At 41.3% G+C, this 18,905-nt stretch overlaps 1 protein-coding gene across 4 annotated transcripts in view; it reads left to right on the forward strand.

The window, feature by feature from the left end:
- Positions 1-18,905, forward strand: part of KCNQ1 (potassium voltage-gated channel subfamily Q member 1) — a 421,808-nt gene that overhangs the window by 46,779 nt on the left and 356,124 nt on the right. For 2 of the 4 annotated variants that reach the window (XM_052810581.1, XM_052810582.1), the window contains exon 1: positions 5,164-5,616. The exons of 1 other annotated variant lie outside the window; for it this stretch is intronic. In XM_052810581.1, the coding sequence (XP_052666541.1) occupies positions 5,225-5,616 (392 nt within the window). In that variant the 5' untranslated portion in view covers positions 5,164-5,224. Of the gene's footprint in view, positions 1-5,163; positions 5,617-8,946; positions 9,004-18,905 lie in introns of those variants that run through there. One more of the 4 variants, XM_052810584.1, reaches the window with a different exon arrangement.

Raw genomic sequence — 18,905 nt, forward strand, 5'->3', positions numbered from 1 at the left:
TGACTTATGACTGATCAACTGCTAACTTGTTAGGTTGCTCCTGCTTTGTTAATTCAAGAGGAGGAACATGGGTTTCTTTTTGTTTTTCCAAGTCCTATTCTGTCTGTAGATAGTTAATTTGCCACTGAAGGCAGCATTTCAGAATAGACGAGGCTATATTGTTCAGTTTTCAGGAACTATTGATTGTATAGTCTGGGATGCACTTTGCCCATCAACTAGGCTGCTGTAAACTCCGTAATTCTTAAGGATGCACATCTATGTCTTTCTTTGCAGCACTTGTCCTAATTACCAGCGCTGTACTCTGGTGCTTTTTGAATGAATGGCAAAGGCGTCACCTTCCCTAGACATTCTTACCCCGGTACTTCTTGATGGTGCGCTACTGCTTTTGTTGACTCAGAGAAAGCCTAGATAGCAACGGTTAATAGCTGCCTAAATTGCAGGTAGAGTAATGACACAGTAACTGTGGATCTTCCTGATCAAGGAAGCTGGAATAAATTCCCTTGAAGGAAAAAGTGAGCTGAACTAACCTGAGGATTCTTCCTAGTGGCACAGCTACATGACCACAAGGCACTAGTGGAGAAGGACAAAGTTATTACTGCACATTGTAGGAATTTTATCTTAATGGTCAGGCCTTTGGGGCATACTGCAGTTTCAAATTATTTACACTCTCCATATCTGGAGTTTCTACTGGTGTCCAACCTAAATTGTTTGACCAGCAATGGCTGTCATCAGGGAAAATGTGGATTTGTACATAAGAAGCATGAATGTATTCAAGAGCCTGTAATAAAAATTTTACTTAAATTTAAAACCTAAAGTTAAGCTGGGATAAAAGCATACCAGTTGTGTATTAATAGATTGTGACAAATTAAAAAGAATGTTAAACAAGATAACCAAGGTGTCCAATGAAAAATATGTACAGGTGCTCAGAAAACTGATCTTAATTGCGACTTGATGAATGAATGAAAACATATATATCTCCCGGTCTCCCCACTGAAATGGCTAAGCCATAGTCTTTCCAGGATTTAAAAAATGAAGCAAACTCTTTTATCTTTCTCCCCTTTCCTTGTCTCTGCTTTGAATCATAAGGTGGAGGTTTATTTGTTCAACATGTTATTGTTCTGTTTTCAAGCTTTTCTTTGTGTCTGAGGTCTAGGTACTTAGTTGTTTTGCAGATTTTAATAGGAATATTTTTAAGGTAATGACACACCTCTGTAAACAGAATTTTTTAATTGATAGAGAATGTTTCAAAAATTATTGCCATACAGTTATTGCTATGTGAAAGTATATAAACAATCCTAGGACTTTATTCTCAGTCCAGTACTGAGTCGCATTTACCTTCATCATTGGCTGTGTTTTTAAAACATTCTACTGACTTGATTAAACTGTGAATTCTCCAGGAAATGGAATGCAACAAAATATTTACTCTAATTCAAGAAAAATAATCCAAAAATTAAGGCAAAACAACTCTCTCTTTTCTCTCCTTGAAAAAAGTTCTTTAACATGTCCCCTACTATAGCTGGGCAGAAATGGAAAGTGGCATTTAACAAACAAAATGAACAAAAACCATCCCCCAAAGTAATCTAACAGCAAACAAGATGATTTTCATGCCAGCGGAGAACTGGTGCAACCTGTAATTGCAATGTAAGTGTTAAAGGCTTTCAGAAGACAGAGAACACTCAGATACTTACTGTTTGTTTGAGTCTTAGTTTCCACAGGGAAGTAATCACATAAAAGATCAAAGTGTCTCTTTATAACTGGCTGCAACAATTCCAGCTTGTAAACATTCAGCAGTGATTTAGCAGTATGATCTTACATGATACTATGGCAGGCATAAAGTGAAAATACAGCATGTAATGAGCATATCTGACAATGCGTGCAAAATATCGGTCGTGATTTGGTACAGGATAACAGAAACACAGCTGCAAGCTGGTACAAACATTTCTGATCTACTATAGCCCAATGGTGGGATTTTCAGAAATGCTTTACTAGTCCTGCTCCAATTACATTACTTAGAATTGGGAGCTTTATCATCAGCGTCACTGGTACATTATCATCACACTTTAGTGACTTATGACGTCTCCTTTCTAGAATCAAAAACCTATTAAAGACTTAAAGATTTAAAACAGTACTTGCAAACTGTGAAATAACAAATATCATGGTTATTATTCATTTTGCTACAGTTCTGGAAATACTCAAAGTAGACTATTATTGTTTTAAGAAACAATTCAGTGTAGTAGTTCCACCTTAACATTGAAAACCTGTGTCCTCTTTATCCAACATGTTTTCCTACTCTCTTCACTACCAAAGCCTAGCTACCTAGCTCCGTAAACGTATTTTTAACACTCATCTGCCTCCTCTTCCCATTTTTAGCTCTTCCATGTACACACTGTACTCTCTGGATTTTTTTTCTCTTCTTCCACTTAAATAATACTGTTGTTCTGTAAAATGAACATGATTAATATCAAGACCTGGCTACTTGTGAAGGGGAAAACCAGAAATTGCCATTACCATGTTAAAGTTTTCATCTTGAAAATGTTGCAAATTATATTACAGTTTTGGTAACTCAATATATATTAAAGCTAACCATTCCCTGGATTCTCATCACTAAGCAGTCATCTATTTGACACTTTTATTTAAGTATGCTCTTGCCTTCACCTATGCCAGACAGATGTTTTAGCATTCAGTAACATGAACTAGCTGGGAATCATCTAACAAAATGGTTTTTACTATATAAAATAACACTATCCATTAGTAACACATTAAAATAAAAAAGTGGATTTTGATTAATTCCTTGACTCCAGGGAAAAGATGTTTAGATATTGCCTAAATACTCATTTTAAATATTTAAAGTTCCTTTATTTGTGAAGATTCTTTGAAAGATTTAGCCAACATTAGAGGTCCAACCCAAAACCTTATGAAAATTTTTCTGACCTGCAAAACAGTTCAATATATTGGGCTATGGAATATATTTGAGACTTTTCTTGTTTTGCAGTGAGAAAATTATTGAAACAAATCTTGGTTGCTTAGAACAGTTTCTCACTGAACACTGAGGATCAAATTCAGTTCTTAACAATTTGCTTCCCTGCTTAGCTATTTAAGTACATAATACCTCTCTAACCTTTGTTTTGGAAGGAAATTGCCTAAATGATACAGAAATTCCATTTTCTTAGGTTCAGATATATTGGGGTTTCTATTCTCTGTTTTGTTAATCAATGGATAAATAACAACATAATGCCAGAATATTTTTTAAAGATTTTGAAAACAGTTTTTGAACAACAACAACATAATGTACATATGAACATACTGCCTCTTGTTTTGCTGAACCCTGTAAATTATGTTTTGCAGTTGGCTCCAGGATAAGGTCCTGTATAACCCAGACAATATGTTGGTCTTTAACAGTGTTGGAACACTTGCATAAAGAAACACATTTGTTAACTTGTAATATCGATTTTATCAGGCTAGTCCTCAAACAGTGAGCCCTCAAGGGAAGCAATGACATTCTTTCTTCCATTAGTCATTTTTCTTGCAGGCTTACTGCAAGAAAGAACAATTTCTCCAAATAGAGAAACCTGGCTCTATTTTGACCAGATGCAGGAAAAGTTTCCTCTGAAATGCTTTTTTTATTAAGCTAGTTTGTTGTTCTTGCTCAGGTGGAGGGGGGAAAAGCCTGGTTAGTACATTGTTGGTTTTTAGAAACAAGTTTTGCAAATTCTCTTTTTAACACTTCTGGTTTTGTATTCCTAAGAAGGAGCCAGATCCTTCACGGGTGTAAATTAGTACTTTACAAGAGCCTACAGTCTTGTTTGTTTACACTAGTGAAGGATCTTGCCCAGTTCCCCTACCATATGTGCAGCCTGACATTTGAATGGAACTGCAATTAGCAGGGTTGTTTTTGTTTAACTTTATTTAGCACCTTATCTTCCTGCAACATTCTTGTCTGAGTACCAGTATCAACCATGAACTCAACATAGCTCTTACTAGTTCTGTTCTATTTTGGGCTAGAAGGAAAAATCCCCAGCACTCCAGATCAAAGAGCACCCTCTGCTTTCATTCTGGGAATAGAAATTGTAACTAATAGGTGCAAAAAAAGGCTCTTATTACCATGACAAATCGATTCACACCACAGTTAAGTCAGTCATAACTTACTCCACTACACAGGAAAGTTATCCAAGCCCTCAAAATAACCTGTTATTAATGCCCAAACACATGCACCCTTCCACAAAGACAAAATGGTTTTGGTGTTGGTGAGAGACCCAACTTGTAGACGATGCAAGTCTGCAGAACTCTGTTTATTGTGTTCTACAATTTGCCCAATTACTCAGCTATTTGCTCCCTGATGTTATAGTAACACCGGGGACTGCAAGGCCTGTTGGCCAGGCTCTTATTCTTGCTACTTGTGTTAAGAAGAGCCTCCTGGAGGATCCCAAGTCCGGCAGAGCTCTGCTGCTTCCAGACACTGAAGTTCTGCACAAAGGGATGGAGCAGCAGGCCCTGAAGGCTCTGGTGGTCCTCAATCAGAGGTAAGGGGTTGTACCCCAGCAGCTCAAGCCACCCACAGGCCTGGGAAGCACTTACTGGAACACTGTCCCCACAGACGCCGAGTGGGCTGAGAAGGTGGGAAAACCTCCAGGGCTTCTGGGGAGCTGGCAGCCTTCTCTCTGGTCCCTACCCTATCACCTCCTGCAGCACACAGGGCCTCACAAAGGTAAGAGGCCACCTCCACACAGCCACGTCGGCGACAAGAAGACAGGCAAAACAGGTCGAGGTCAGCAATGAGGAGAGGGGGGGTCCAGACTCCAGCCAGGCCTCGCTGCCCGGCCCCTGTCCTCTGGGGCTTACAGGCAGGGTCCTGAGGCAGGTGCAGCCCTAGAGGCGGCGTGCCGGTGCCGGGCCCGGGACCCGGGCTGAGGCTGAAGGGTCGCCCGGGCGCCCTCGCTGAGGTTGCGCAGCTCCCGCCCCGCCGGCCTGGGCCCGCCGAGCAGCGCCTCTCGCCGGGCGGCACCGGGACTGCAGGCCGGGCCGGGCCCGGCCCGGCTCGGCTCGCCCCCGCCGCGGCTTCCCCTCACCTTTCCCGGCAAGGAGCCGCCCCCGAGGGGGCCGGGCCAGCGGCGGCGGCGGGAGAGGGCGCCCGGCGCCGGCCCGCAGCTCCTGGGGCAGCGCAGCTCCTGGGGCAGCGCAGCCCCGACACCGCCGCGCCGCCCGGCCTCCCCGAGTTGCCCCAGCCATGTCTTCCAGCTCCCCCCCGGGCGAGCAGAAAAGCCGGAGCCTGGGCCGGCTGTCGCTGCCCAGGAAAGGCAGTATGACGCCCGGTAAGAAGCCCTCGGCGCTGGAGCTGGCCGAGAGCACCCCCAACGCCCACTACGCCCCACTCTCCGCCGCCCAGGGCGGGCAGCCGCCGGCGGGCTGCAGCCCGGAGCCGGAGCGGCCGCTGCGCCTGAAGAGCGAGGTGGTGGTGGTGAACGCCGACTGTCCGCGGCCCCCCGTCAGCCTCGACCCCCGCGTCTCCATCTACAGCCTCCGCAAGCCCCTGCTGAGCCGCAGTAGCGTCCAGGGCAGGGTCTACAACTTCTTGGAGCGGCCCACGGGCTGGAAGTGCTTCGTGTACCACTTCACCGTGTGAGTACCCGCCCCGCCGCCCGCCGGGCCCACCTGCTCCGCGCCGGGTTCCCGTTACAGCGGCTTGCCCTGTCAGCCGTGGCGGCCCCGCTGTCCGCGCCGAGCCGCGGCAGCCCGGAGCGGGGAAACCGTCTGCCGGCGCGGCCGTCGGTGCGAGGGGCTCTCCGGGCTGCCCCTCACGCCTGCCCGCCGTACCTGCAGCGTGAGGTGACCGCTCCCGCGCTGCCGCCGTGCCCCCTCCCCGCCTCCCCTCACAGGGCTCGCCCTCGCCGCGGAGGCGGGAGAGCGGCAGCCTCGGCGGTCTCCTCAGTGGCGGAGCTTTCCAGACCGGCCCGGTGCTCAAGGCTTGAACGTCTTGCAGATGCGGTCTTCTGAGGTGTTTTTTTTTCATAGGCGTGAAGCAAAACAAACAAGAAAAAGCCACGCTCCGGGGGGAAGTTTCTCTTATTTTGAACAGAAATGCTGTATTTCAGTTCAGGAGCTCTTAGGGACATCTACCAGGCAGAGCAGGATCTGGCTTCAGGCAATTTTCTTCAGAAAGTTACGCTGGGAGTTGAAATGAGTTGTTCATTCTGAGTGTGGAAATGAAGTAGGTAACAGTGTCGTTCATTCTTTAGTAATTTTTAGTGCGGGGACTCCTGATTTTCCAGCTCACTGCACAGCATCTGTTTCTGACTGAATAGGTGTGTTTCCAGTGTTGCAGTCCTGTTGGAGGAGAACGAGAGACAGGTGATGCTCCTTTTCCTTGTCTCTTTTATTGCCCTTGCTCTAACTCCCTGTCCTGTCGTGTACAAATGTCATCGCTGTTATTTTTAGACAGGAAGGGGGATGATGACTTTTGGAAGATGTTAAAGCCGCTTAGCTGTAGGCAAGTTGAAAACTAGTTTGGGTGTAATATTCACTATGGAGCACAGCATCCACCCTGAGCCAGCGCATGGTAGGTCTGTAGCGCACAAGGATCTCAACAAGTTCCTTCATGAGAAATCAGTGCTTTTTAATCGAGATGTTGCAGTCTTGTATGACCCCTGAGCAATTTGCATATATTAAATGTAGGTAATAAGGTCAGACAGAATCGTGGTGTCTGTTCATTGTATGCATGCACACACATACATATATATGTTACATGCGTATACACATGCTTATTATAACAGCTAGAGGTAAAGATATTTTATGGTCCCAATACTAAGACAGAAGACTTAGATAAAAATCAGTTTTTATGATCTAATTATGGTATTCTGATTTTAAATTGTATTTCTAAGTAACTATTATTTTAAGTCAATTCAAGATTGGTTGCTTATATTCCACCTTTGAGGATTCTAGAGTCTTTAGGTAGTCAGGTAAGTGGTACCTGCTTTATTTTAGTGGAGGGAAAACAGCTGTCATCTGAATGTATTTAATTGGGAGATGACTGTGTGCAGCTGCTGAGATAATTGTGGGCTCCATTCTCTTTAGCATTATGATAATGCCATTAGATGACAAAACAGCTAATGGCCATAATTATGAAGTGTCTAATAGTTGTGGTTGAACAGTGTAAAACACTTTCAGGAATAGGAGTTCCCCCCCCCCCCCCAAAAGGAGTTTTAGGCAGCCATCTTTTATGATTTCTGACCTCTTTCAGGTGTCTTAAATTATGTATAGAAGGGACAGTAAATTGTGTTCAATATCTTAATTAATCTTCTCTAAACCTTAACAGTGGGCCTAGGAAAATCCTGAAAAAAAACCTGTTAGATCCCTTTACCTAAGATTCTAGCTTGAATTTTAAGTTTTTTTTTTTTTGCAAGTATTAGCAGTATGGATTAATCCTATCTGTGCAAGAATTAAGATTTTGCATTTCTACTTTAGGAAAGAGATTGTAATATGGATGGAAAGTTGTTGCCTATCTCTCCCCCCTATACACACTTATCCAGGCTGTAAGCATTAGCCCTGGCGTTTCCCCTCTTTCCAGAAGAGCTCTTCTGATGCAGTGGTGAATGACAGTGGCAGTAAATATTCTCAAGCCTCTTTCTAAGCGTTGTGCAAATTCCTTCTCTTAGGACTCTGAAGAAACAGACTAATTTTCTACATTTTGCGGAGTGCGTGGCTGTGTTCTTAATTATATGCTGAAATGATTGAATTTGGAAACAACTCCTGAAATAGTTAATGTAATTTGTTCTGGACCTGTATCTCTGGCTGGTTGTTGAAGCACTGTTTGTCAAGTGGTAAGAGCTATATCTACTGATTGCCTGTCACACTCTTTTCCTGCTCAGGAAACTTAGTCAGTGGTATCTAGAATACTAATAGCTAAGAACTGATATTCAGAACTGATTTTCGTCAGTTTTATATTATAATGTTTTGAAAAGGGAAGTTGAATACCGAGGTTTAATCCACAGATTCTATATTGCTATGTTTGTTTCACATTGTTGAGATCGCCATATGTTTTGGTGTGCAGCAAAGCCCCTCGTGTACCCCTTGATCTAAAGGATAGAATCTGGTTATCTTGTACAGCAATAGAGGGTTACGGTACCAGATCAGGCCAATGACTTGTTTACTTCTGAATTGTTATTTCTTTCAAAAGGTGGCTGAAATACCTGTTTTCCAAGATTCAAAATGTATGTTTTCTCTCTTGTTGATCTTAATCTTGCAGGATAATTGGATATCACAGTTGCTGATTAAATGAATTGAACTCTGCTCAGGTCTTCTCTGAGATTTGTCTTATTTGCTCAGACCAAAGAGCAGAAACATCTCAAGTAAGCAGAATAAGAAAAGAATTATTGTACCTCATTTATACTAGATTTTTATAGGCTATGGAAATAGTCTGTGTGGGGAGAAGGAATGGGGAATCGGCTATTAATTTACCACTCAAAAAACCTGCCTAAAAATACGAGTGGAGATGATAGAAACTTTTATTTCAGCTGCGTGACTTGATTTGATGTTGTATTAAATTTCATTTAAATATATGAAGTATACAGCATATGTACACTTAATTCTACCAATGCAAGTAAACCGCGCTCAATAGCTGAACATTTACGTGCGTGGCTTCTCCAAACACAACTGGTGGTTGCTTGGAAACTTGGATTTTGCAAGCAAAAGCTTGCCCTGTGGTATGGCTGCATGTATGGTAATGTCCTGCCAGAGCTACCAAACCCCCCTTGGTTGTCAGAGGTGAGGAAATGGCTGAGTGCCACTGTTCTCAATGACCTTCGGAGCTATGGCATCTTATCACACTTATCATAGTAGTGCACCTTGGGATAGCGGCTTTGAGAGGTGAAATGTTCTATGGCCTTAACAAATCAAGTTTTCAGGCTACGTGAAGAGAGGTGGAGGGACAAAAGAAGCTTTAATTCTGCCCTTGTAGTGGCCTGCTGAAATACTGAGACTCTGTCCCAGTGTTGGAAATGACTGTAAAGAGTAAGTGAGGTCTTCAGATATTTTATAAAATTATTTTAGATGTAAGTGCGTGAGGGAAGAGCTTCTTCTCATCTTCTTTAAGTAGTTTAAAATAAAACATCTTAAAATGTGCCTGAAGAAACTTAAGTTATAAGCTTTCTGGTGATTTCTCTTGTTCTCAGTATGGCAAATAAAAACTTCTGGCAACATGCACTGCGTGTTGACTCCCCACGTTCTTTGAAGTATTGGCCGTTACCAGATGGAACAATTTGGAAACCGATGGACCATTGGTCTGTTCCGGTATGGCAGCTCTCCTTTGTTACCATGCAAGATAATCAGCTTCTATCTTATCTTTGCATGCGTGTACCTTGTTCAATTTACTTTGCCTTTGTATACATTTGGTTTAATCGGCAATGATTGTCATTGAGTTTGTTCAAATCCCAAGATGTTTACATAAGCTTGGACTGGCCAGTGGTTGAGATTTGGGAGACAGGTCTCTAGAAGCCGGCAAACTCTCAGAAGTGTGGCTACATGTGTATGTGTGCAAAGATAAGAAGCAAGGGTAGATAGAATATTCCAGCTGTGTGTGTATCAGGACTTACAGTAATCAATAAGGCAATGCAGTGTTTACATAGCGCTGCTTACATACAATACTGCAAGGAAGAAGCGTAACTCCAACTTAAAATCCCATTTTTGTCATGTTTCCAAATGTACTGCAAGCATACTTCCAAACCTGGTTCATAACTGATGTGTGAACTGTTGAGGAGCAAAAAAGATCTATAAATCAGTGTGTGCATGTGCTCACAGATGACTTAAGTTTTCTTTCAGGCTGAGTAAACTGAGTGAAAAAAGGGGCAAAACATACAAAGTACTATGTTTTGGACATGAACATTGGGATGTTTAGGCATTTTTGGGGCTTGGAGTCGGACTTTCAGTTTATTACTTCTATTTTAAAAAGGAGATTTAAATCCTCCAAAATAAGCATGGTTTTTCTAAGTGGAAGGAAAGAAAAATAATTTGATTGCTGCAGTCAATTGCAGGAAGACCCAGGTTCAGCTTTTTTTTGTCTGGTCAAGACTGAGGTAGTTTAGTTGAGGTCAAATTGGCCCCCTTGTTTTGGCATGTTTGAGAGAGATATTGTGCTCTGTGTCATGCAGAGGCTGATGCAAACAAATGTTTGTTTTATTTCTATATGACTTTTGTCTATGAGCTCCTGTTGCTTGCAACCAGCATTTACCATTTGTTTGTATTACTGGAGCCTGGTACTCCCATCCCTTCATCCTAGATACAATTGTAATAGTAGGAATCTGCCAATTTGTCAGTTCACATTTTCAAGAGCATGGTGTGTTACAGCTGTGCAGTGGCTTATATAGATCCTTGAGGTCACACACATGCTCAAGGACTACAATAGGGAAAAATGAAGTGGAAACAAGGTGATGCTTGTAGCTTCCCCCCCCCCCCCCCCGCCTCCCTCAGCCCTGCCCCACAGTCTAGCATTTTGATTTGCATCAGAGTGGACATTTTTGCAACCTAGCACTGTGTATCTATCAATGTGCTTGGTAATGATTTTATCTGAGACAAAAAGGGATTGGAAAGCCAACTTTACATATTCTCAGAGAGCAGGGAAGACCTTTTGCCTGTCCCATTATTGTAGCTGGATGTACATGTGAGATAGTGTGCTAATGTTTAGGAGTTGCTGTTGCAGGTCAGCCCTGTTTGCTGATCAGCCAAATATTGAAGTTTTGAGTCTTGGCAGATTTTGGATACAGGTGAGGTGGAGAAGTGACTTAAAGGTTTTGCTGTTCCCTCCTTCCCTGCTGCATGCCACAGTGCAGCCCCTTAGCTACAATATTGCATCAAGGTGCTTCTTTAGGACTTGTGTGATTGAGATAGTATTTTGGTTGGCCAATATACAACTTTCCACTCTTGCATTGTGCCATGTTTCCCAGTCTGTAGCCTGACAGAAGTTTCATTTTTGCTGAGGACTGTGACTGAGACCAATCCACGTCTGTGCCAAGAAGACCTCAGGAGTGACAACGTCGTTACAGGTCAGGAGGGCTCCCCATTTCTCTCTCCCAGAGGGACAGTAGAAGTTCTCAGGATAAGAAACGCAGATACTAATAACTGCATAATTGACTAAAAATGGTAGAAAAAAAAAAAGAAATTATCCAAGTTTACTTAGTAATTGACTGTCATTAGAAAGAAAAGCAGTATCGGAAACCTGATCCTCTCAATGTCAACTCCTAGTAGTTTATATCTGGAAGTCACTTTGACTAAACCACCATCTTTGCATCTTTTGTCGCATTAAACGATTGCTGCATGAAAATGATTGTGGAAACGTAATTTGATTGTTGAAGGGGAAGGAAGGTGAAAAACTGGGTATCTTCTAATTAAAATGCCTTTTGAAGGCACACAGTACCTAGCAATAGTTACAAAGATTCCACTTCTGTTCTGAAATGCATAGCAGGATATGGTCAGCTTACTTGAAAAAAACCTTGTTGAGTGTCATCTTGTCCTGTGGTCTGCAGGCAGACACAGAAGCTGCATGAGGGGAGCGAGTTCTGTTGGGGCACAAAAGACTTTGTAATTGTACTAATGTTTAGGTTTTTGAATAACTGATGGAAGCAGAAGACTGTAAACTTCTGAACACTAAAGCTCAGTGGAGACAGGTTGCATGCAGTGGAGAAACAACTCTGTGGAAGGCATACATAAAAGTTATAAATGTATTAAATTTGGGCAGGCTTTCCTGGGGCTAGGCCTTCTCTCTTTTCCTATCATCCTTCCAGTATAACATTCCAAGTCCTTCTGTGGTGTTTGCTTTCCTCCAGGAAAAGAATTATTCTACCTCTAAAAGTTGCACATGAATGATCTTAAGAAAACCAGTAAGTGCAGTATTCACATTTCTGTATATCTGTCAAATGGTTGGTTGGGTAATTCTGGCACACTTCCTTGCCCTGGCTCTTCAAGTGCCAGGGAAAAAACATGCAAGGCTGTATAGATACGCCTCTTTGAAAACTTTCATTGCAGCTGAATCAAGGCTAGAGTTGAGATTCAATTGCAGTGAACTAATTAGGCTGAGCTCCAAATGCCTCAGTGCTGGATGTATTATAAACAGTGGTGCCAACATATGCTGTAGGGAACTATGCACAGGCACAGTGCTTTGCTGACTTTAAACTTGGCAGTACCTCATTAATTTTGTGTGTTAATAGATTGTTTAATGTGCATTAGTGGCCGAACACAAACGCTGTGAACATTTGCTCATTGAGTTCCAGATGGAAAATAGTGTCTTGTTGGGGGCAAGGTGTTTTCTGCCTGCCACCAAGAGGTCCAACACAAGTTTCAAATGTGTTGGAAAGTTGCCAGTTGCAAATAAGCCTGATGGGTAGGCTGAGTTACAGAAGAAGAACGTGTAGATAACTGAGTTTTTAGGTAAGGTACTAGCTCTCCTCATACAGTCATGCTTCATCTGGCATAATGGCCTGTGAGAACCATTATAATACCAGTAATGATAATGGGAGAGCACATGTATTTGTAAGCTTCTACTATGGTAGTAGCTACTGTATTTTGCCTCTTACCAGAAAGATATATATGTGTGTGTATATATATATATTTTTATTTTTTTGATAACAGAGGCAGTGTTCAGTGCTTTAGTAGTCAAACTTAATATTAATTTACTTTCTTTTTAGACAGTGATTTTTATTTTTTTTAATAGGAAATTCTAAAGCTGCTCTAAATCAAGTAGTTTTCTTTGGCCACCAGTTTGTGCACACCTGGAGGTCTAGAGAGGTGTTTGGTGTGAACTTTTCCCTTGTCTGGCACGATCAATTTTTGAGGACACATGGATTTTCATCATCTTCTTCCCACTTTCATAGTACAGGATAGTAAACTAACAGCTGTTTTCTATGTTCAAGGAGCTGTAAGAAATTGCACAACGTGCAAAGCAGGCCCTGGGTAAGTGTGTAGGTATGGTGTAAGTACTTTTTAAAAAACAAAAAACCACAACAAAAACCAAAACAACCACAAAACCCCACAAAACCCAAAAGTACTGTCCCACATTTCTTAAATAGCAGTTTTGTCCCTTAACACCCACACTTTACAACAGAAAACCTAGAACCAGGAAAAATTACAATAAAAAATAGGCAGGCACAGGGGAAGCCAATGATTTCTTAAAGCTTAGGACAACCACTATGACAAAAGCAAGTTTTTTCTCTGAACTGCTTTAGTGTCAGAACTGCCAGTGGCGTAAGTTAATGAACACACATTTTCTCAAAACTGGCTGAATCCTTTTTTGAGCTTAAGAAAAGAATGTGTCTGTGTGTGGGACTTTATGCAAGGAATACATCAAGCACTAAAACTGCAGCCTTGGAATTTTACCCCTTTGAAAGTTATAAACTACCAAAAATAGGAAATTATACTGCAAATCATTAGGTGGCCTTTAGATATTTCTAGTAATGTGCCTAGAGTAGGTCTTTTTACTTTTTCTCATATGTTCTTCACAATCAATGTGATATTTTAATATTTTATAAAAAATGTTAACTAAAGCCAAAATAAACTTAGGACAGGGTTTCTGCATCCTTTTAAGTTTCTTCTGCTTCTGCAAATATTGATCCTGATCTTTGAATTTCATATTAAAGTTTTCAAAAGGAACATAAATCTCTCACATGTTTTGCTAATGCCAATGATATGTCATTTGACAATACAATTTTGTCATATTTGTAATAGAAAATTGAAAGGTTTTACTCCTAACTATAAAATCCCTTTTCTTTTGTGTGCCTTTTTCTGCTGGAGTTATTTAAAAAGCAAATGCTTTGTTATATAACTTGACTAGTGTTTACTTCAAATGAGAAATACACTGTTCTTAGTGAACTAAGATCTTTAAATAGTAGCAAATCTTTATCTTTGTTTTTCCTACCAGGTTGTGCTCTTGTTTATAATCCATTAGCTTTACTCTAACACACCCTGAAAAAAATAGAGAAATAGAGCATACATTTTCTTTTGCAATAATAGGAAAGTATAATACATTTGTTGAAGTAATATCTGTTTTGATTCTGCAAGAAATGACCATTGTGTGTTTAACTTCACTATATGAATAGATATTTGCTTTCTAGTGGGAGCAACTAGTAAAGAGAAAAGGTAAGGACCAACTAATAAAGACAAAAACTTGTATGCACATCCCCCAAATTAGGGCAATTAAAATTACTTGGCAGGCATTGTTCACAGGATGCGTAGAACTTAGTTAAAATTATTTTATTTAAAATAAGGTATTTTCTTCTGAAAGACTAAGCATCTTAGGTGCTAATTCTGTATGAACTTTTACTTTGTCCATATGGCTGTTGTCTCTTGCCTGTAGTCAATATGTTATGTAACATATATACCTGGGTTTTTCACCATCTCACAAGTAGTTTTGTTGTTGATTTCTAAAAATAAATGGTTCTCCCACTGTCCTTTCCTAATTGCATGTGTACTAGCCCAGGCAAGAACACAGACTTGTCCCCTCTGTTTAGACCAGAGAGTGGTCACGCTTGCAATAAGCTGCTCACTGTCAGGCAGCAGTCTTGAACTGGCACAAGAAGATTGTACTAGCTTGGATATGTATAACTCCAGTGCTCAGAAGTCACTAGTCTCCTCTGCGAACGTACTCCCTGAAGTCTTGGGGATGCATTTAACTTTTTTCAGTTTTTAACAATATTTTTTTCATTGCAGGGTTAATATTGCGTAATTTTATATGGGTTGGATAGGGAAGAAAATTTGGTCACAGTTCGAGAACAGAATGTAAATCATCCATCAGGTTACTTCCCTGGATTCTCTCCAAAGACAGTAGGATTAACAGCAGATGCATGGTGCTGGTGGCAAAGATTACAGAACCCTTGCTCATCCCTAGTACAACAAAGGCTGCAGTCTTTGTAGTGAAAGTGTCTTCCTTCTGCGAAGTAAGAAATGACCTTCAAAGAATATGTTTCTTCCTGCAGCAGCTATCGCCTTCCCAGCAAAACTGTGTCATCTGAAAATGGGCTGGAATTGGCTAGACTCTTCTTTTTCACAATAACCCTTGAGGGCACCACAGTCCAACTAAGAGCTACAGTAAAGGTGCCTTGTCTCCTGTAAGGATGTTGACAAGAAGAGCAAAGGAGAATGGATGCAGGAAATAGTTGCTGCTGCTAATCTCATTCTTACACCCTTCAAATGCCTCTGTCCAATTACCTGTGCAGGACAATGGAGATAGGGGACAGAGACAAGAGGAAAGATCTTCCATCCTGTGGCTTCAAAAAAAGAGAACACCCTGTGCTGATCGTGTTAAGAATCAGTGGTGTTTATATTCTGTAGAACAAAAGCTTTATCTGTCCTTTACAAACTTTGGCAAATAGTTCTTAAATTTTTTTCCACTTAATATTCCTCCTAAGTAGATCTAGTTGAGATTGATTTGTTTGTTTTTCACTCCTGTCTTAGAAGACACTGAAAAGTGGTCAAACCTGTCAATGAGTAAATAAATAAATGTGTATTGCTTTATCTGTAGTGTGAGTAAACTTCATGTGATTTTATGCCGTTATCTTATCCGTGACCCAGAAAGTATTGATAATGGATTATCTCAGCACTTCACACAAAATAAACGTGCTCACTTGATGTTTTCTGTGTCAACAGGTCATCCAGCATCCTAGTGCTAAACAGTCTGAGCTCCCTGTTTTTAACAGTATGTAAAGTATATGACAGGTACAGACATCTAAGTCTTACATGGTCATGTTAGTTGTATGCCTTTGTAGTTCTCTTCATTCAAGACAGCTCTTCATAGCTTTTATTTACTATTATGATCTTATTTGGACAGCTATGTATTTGAACCATAAAAATGAGAAAAATGCTACAAGAATAAGGGAGAAAAGGCTTTTGGATTCTGCAAGTTTTGCAGCAAATGCAAGGCTGTAGCTGTACTGTGTTAATGCTAGCTGGTTTGGGGCATGTGAATTGCTTGTTGCACTCTGATTGTCAAACACTGAGGTCCTCTCTTGATGACTTCTGTGGCAGGTTTATTTTTGGTGTGGCTTTAATATAAAACATGCATTCATCAAGTCTCATTGTAAAGTGAAACTGAGGAATTGAGCATGCTGTGCAAAAATGTGATGTACTATGAGAAAAGCATAATCTCTAGAAATTTTCAGTGGGTAGTATCTGTAAGAGTAAAGGAACACTAGCTTATATGTCATATAAAACAGTGTATATAACATTCAAGCAGGTTTTGATACTAGCCGTTAGTGTCTGCTGCGGTGGTCTCTTTTTTCTGAGGAAAGTTTTATATCAAATGCCTTTCTTTTCAAACAAACAGTGTTCATTTCAGGAAACCTGCATGTGGTCCATGTTTGTCGTTACTGAAATGATGTATGCAAAGTGCTGTGTGACTCTTCTCTTGAGGGATTCTGCTGGAAACTACCTAGCGAGTAATCAAACTATTTCTAAGCACTTGGAAGAAATCAGTCTCTTAGTTTATACATTTGTTAGCAGTCAACATGGATTGGTCAAAACCCAATAATCTGTCAAATTAATTTCAGACTGTGATGGAGTAAAAGGGTTTCTGGCTAGAGGAAAACCAGACGTTGCCACATATGTCTTTTATCAGATTCTTGATACTTCCCTTGTTTGCTTATGAACATGGTTTGTTGATGAAATTGGTACTGTGTGGATAGGAAATGGAAATTGTGAGTACTGTATTTCAGCAAAGGTGTAGACCAACTGAAAAAAAACCCCAACTGTCTGGGGGAGAATAAGAGCCACCCAAGGACTAGAAAACATGATATTGTGATCTGAGGAAAGATAGCTTAGCATAAAGAACAGCAGTGGGAGAGTGGAAGGTGGATGACTTGAAGTCTTCAAAAAGAGACTGCTCTAGGTAGGAGGAAAAAGATCTGTTCTTTGTGGTCAGATGAATTGGATAAAAAGTAATGGTTTTTAAAGCACACTCTGAATTTCTTCTATTGCATGGGAGGCATAGTGGAGCAAAGAACTTCGTTGCCTGGAAAGGCTGTTGAATCTGCTCCTTGGAAGGCTTTAAGAACAGGCTAGATGAATATTTATCAGGGTTCATCTAGGTGTAATTGATCCTGCTGCGGGACAGGTGTCCAGGATTTCTGCATTCACACTGTGAAAGGAATATGTGCAGATCCTGGGAGGAGTATGCGCAGATCCTGGGAGGTGGGCAATTTTTTAACCTTGTGACACTTGAGTTCTGTATTTGGCGTGTGTGTGTGTAAGGTGGAGGGTTGGCACTCTTTTCGTCCCCAGCCTTTCTGTTTCTTCTCCACAAGTACCTTTTCTCCTTTCATGTTAGTTCAATCCAAAACCCACTATGAAGGTTTGTTAAACATGCCACCTTCTCTGCTGTTGATGGCATCTCTGCAGATAATCTGACCTCTGTCCTACCTGTGATGGCCAGATTCCTGTGACTGGGGGCTTTAGCTGTATGGATACAGGAAGGATATGTGCTGTTTAGGTGCTTCCTCTGTTGATCCTTTCAATGCGCTTACAGCAAGATGGAGTCAAATTTTAGAATCATAGAATCATTTAGGTTGGAAAAGACCTTCAAGATCATTGAGTCCAACCATCAACCATGCCCACTAAACCATGTTCTGAAGTGCCTTGTCTATGCGCTTTTTAATACCTCCAGGGATGGTGACTCAACCACTTCCCTGGGCAGCCTGTTCCAATACCTGACAACCCTTTCAGTAAAGAAACTTTTCCTAATATCCAACCTAAACCTCCCCTGCTGCAACTTGAGGCCCTTTCCTCTTGTCCCATCTCCAGCCACCTGACAGAAGAGACTAGCAACCACCTCACTACAACCTCCTTTCAGGTAGTTGTAGAGAGCGATAAGGTCTCCCCTCAGCCTCCTTTTCTCCAGGCTAAACTTTTAAGACTTTTCAATGCATTGTTGCTGTGGTAATAAGAAGTGCTCTTTTCCATCCAGTTTGTTCTGTCTTGCTGTTGAAACTGGCAAAGATCTTTGGGATGAAACATTATGTATTGTAGATTGTTAGCTGAATCCACTATATCTGAATTTATAGGCTGATTTAACAGTGAGCGGCTGATGGAGATCTAGCAGGTTGTGGTGGGTGGCTCTTGTCACACGGCTAAGAAAAGTGACAGTTGTATCAGAGTTTCAAAGGAAAACGTCTCCTTTCTGTTTCCTCTCTTGGCATCGTAATACTGAGCAGTGACAGCCTTGTTGCTGAAGCAAAGACCTTGTGTGCTTTGGGTATCTCATGAGAAACAGATCTATACCTTGGTCTCGTTATGGGGAAGTTTAGAGAGCATCTCTGTTGTTAGAGCTCTCCTCTATCTGTTAGCATGCATGAAGCTGGGTCTACATTGTTCACTACTGTTTTCTACTTTGATTTTTTTTTTTTTTTCCATCTCAAAGTAGTTTCCTGTTTTTTTGAGAATGGCCTAGTTTATTATCCTTGATAGCAAATATCAGATGCCTGGATCTTGGACAGAGTTACAGAAATAATTTGCTTCATTTCTGTCATTCTCCAGAGGGCCCCCTGCCCCCCGTGTGTTGTGTTTACTCCCACCCCTTTTCTGGTACTCCTCTTTGTAGGAGATAGTTAGACTCACAACTGAGCATGCTGTTGAATAGATTCTCCTGTATCTCAGGGTTGATGGGTTTTGTTGCAAGAACTTTTTAGTTTCGCCATGAAAGGAGGTGTCAACCCATCTAGGACTTAACAGAGCTGAATGATCTCATCCACAAGTGATGGGTGATAGCCCTGCCCTTGAAAATCCGTAAGAAGGACATTCTGTATCTCTCAGCTTTTGAGTCTCATTTTACCAGCAGATTATTTTATGAGCAATACTTGTTTCCTCATGGCATGTGACTATTTTTATGAGGCTCTTTTAGGCTTTCCGTTAGTCCATGAGCCAGCTCTAAGGTATTAACA

The sequence above is a fragment of the Harpia harpyja genome, chromosome 16 (genome assembly GCF_026419915.1).
Source record: "Harpia harpyja isolate bHarHar1 chromosome 16, bHarHar1 primary haplotype, whole genome shotgun sequence".
NCBI lineage: Eukaryota > Metazoa > Chordata > Aves > Accipitriformes > Accipitridae > Harpia > Harpia harpyja.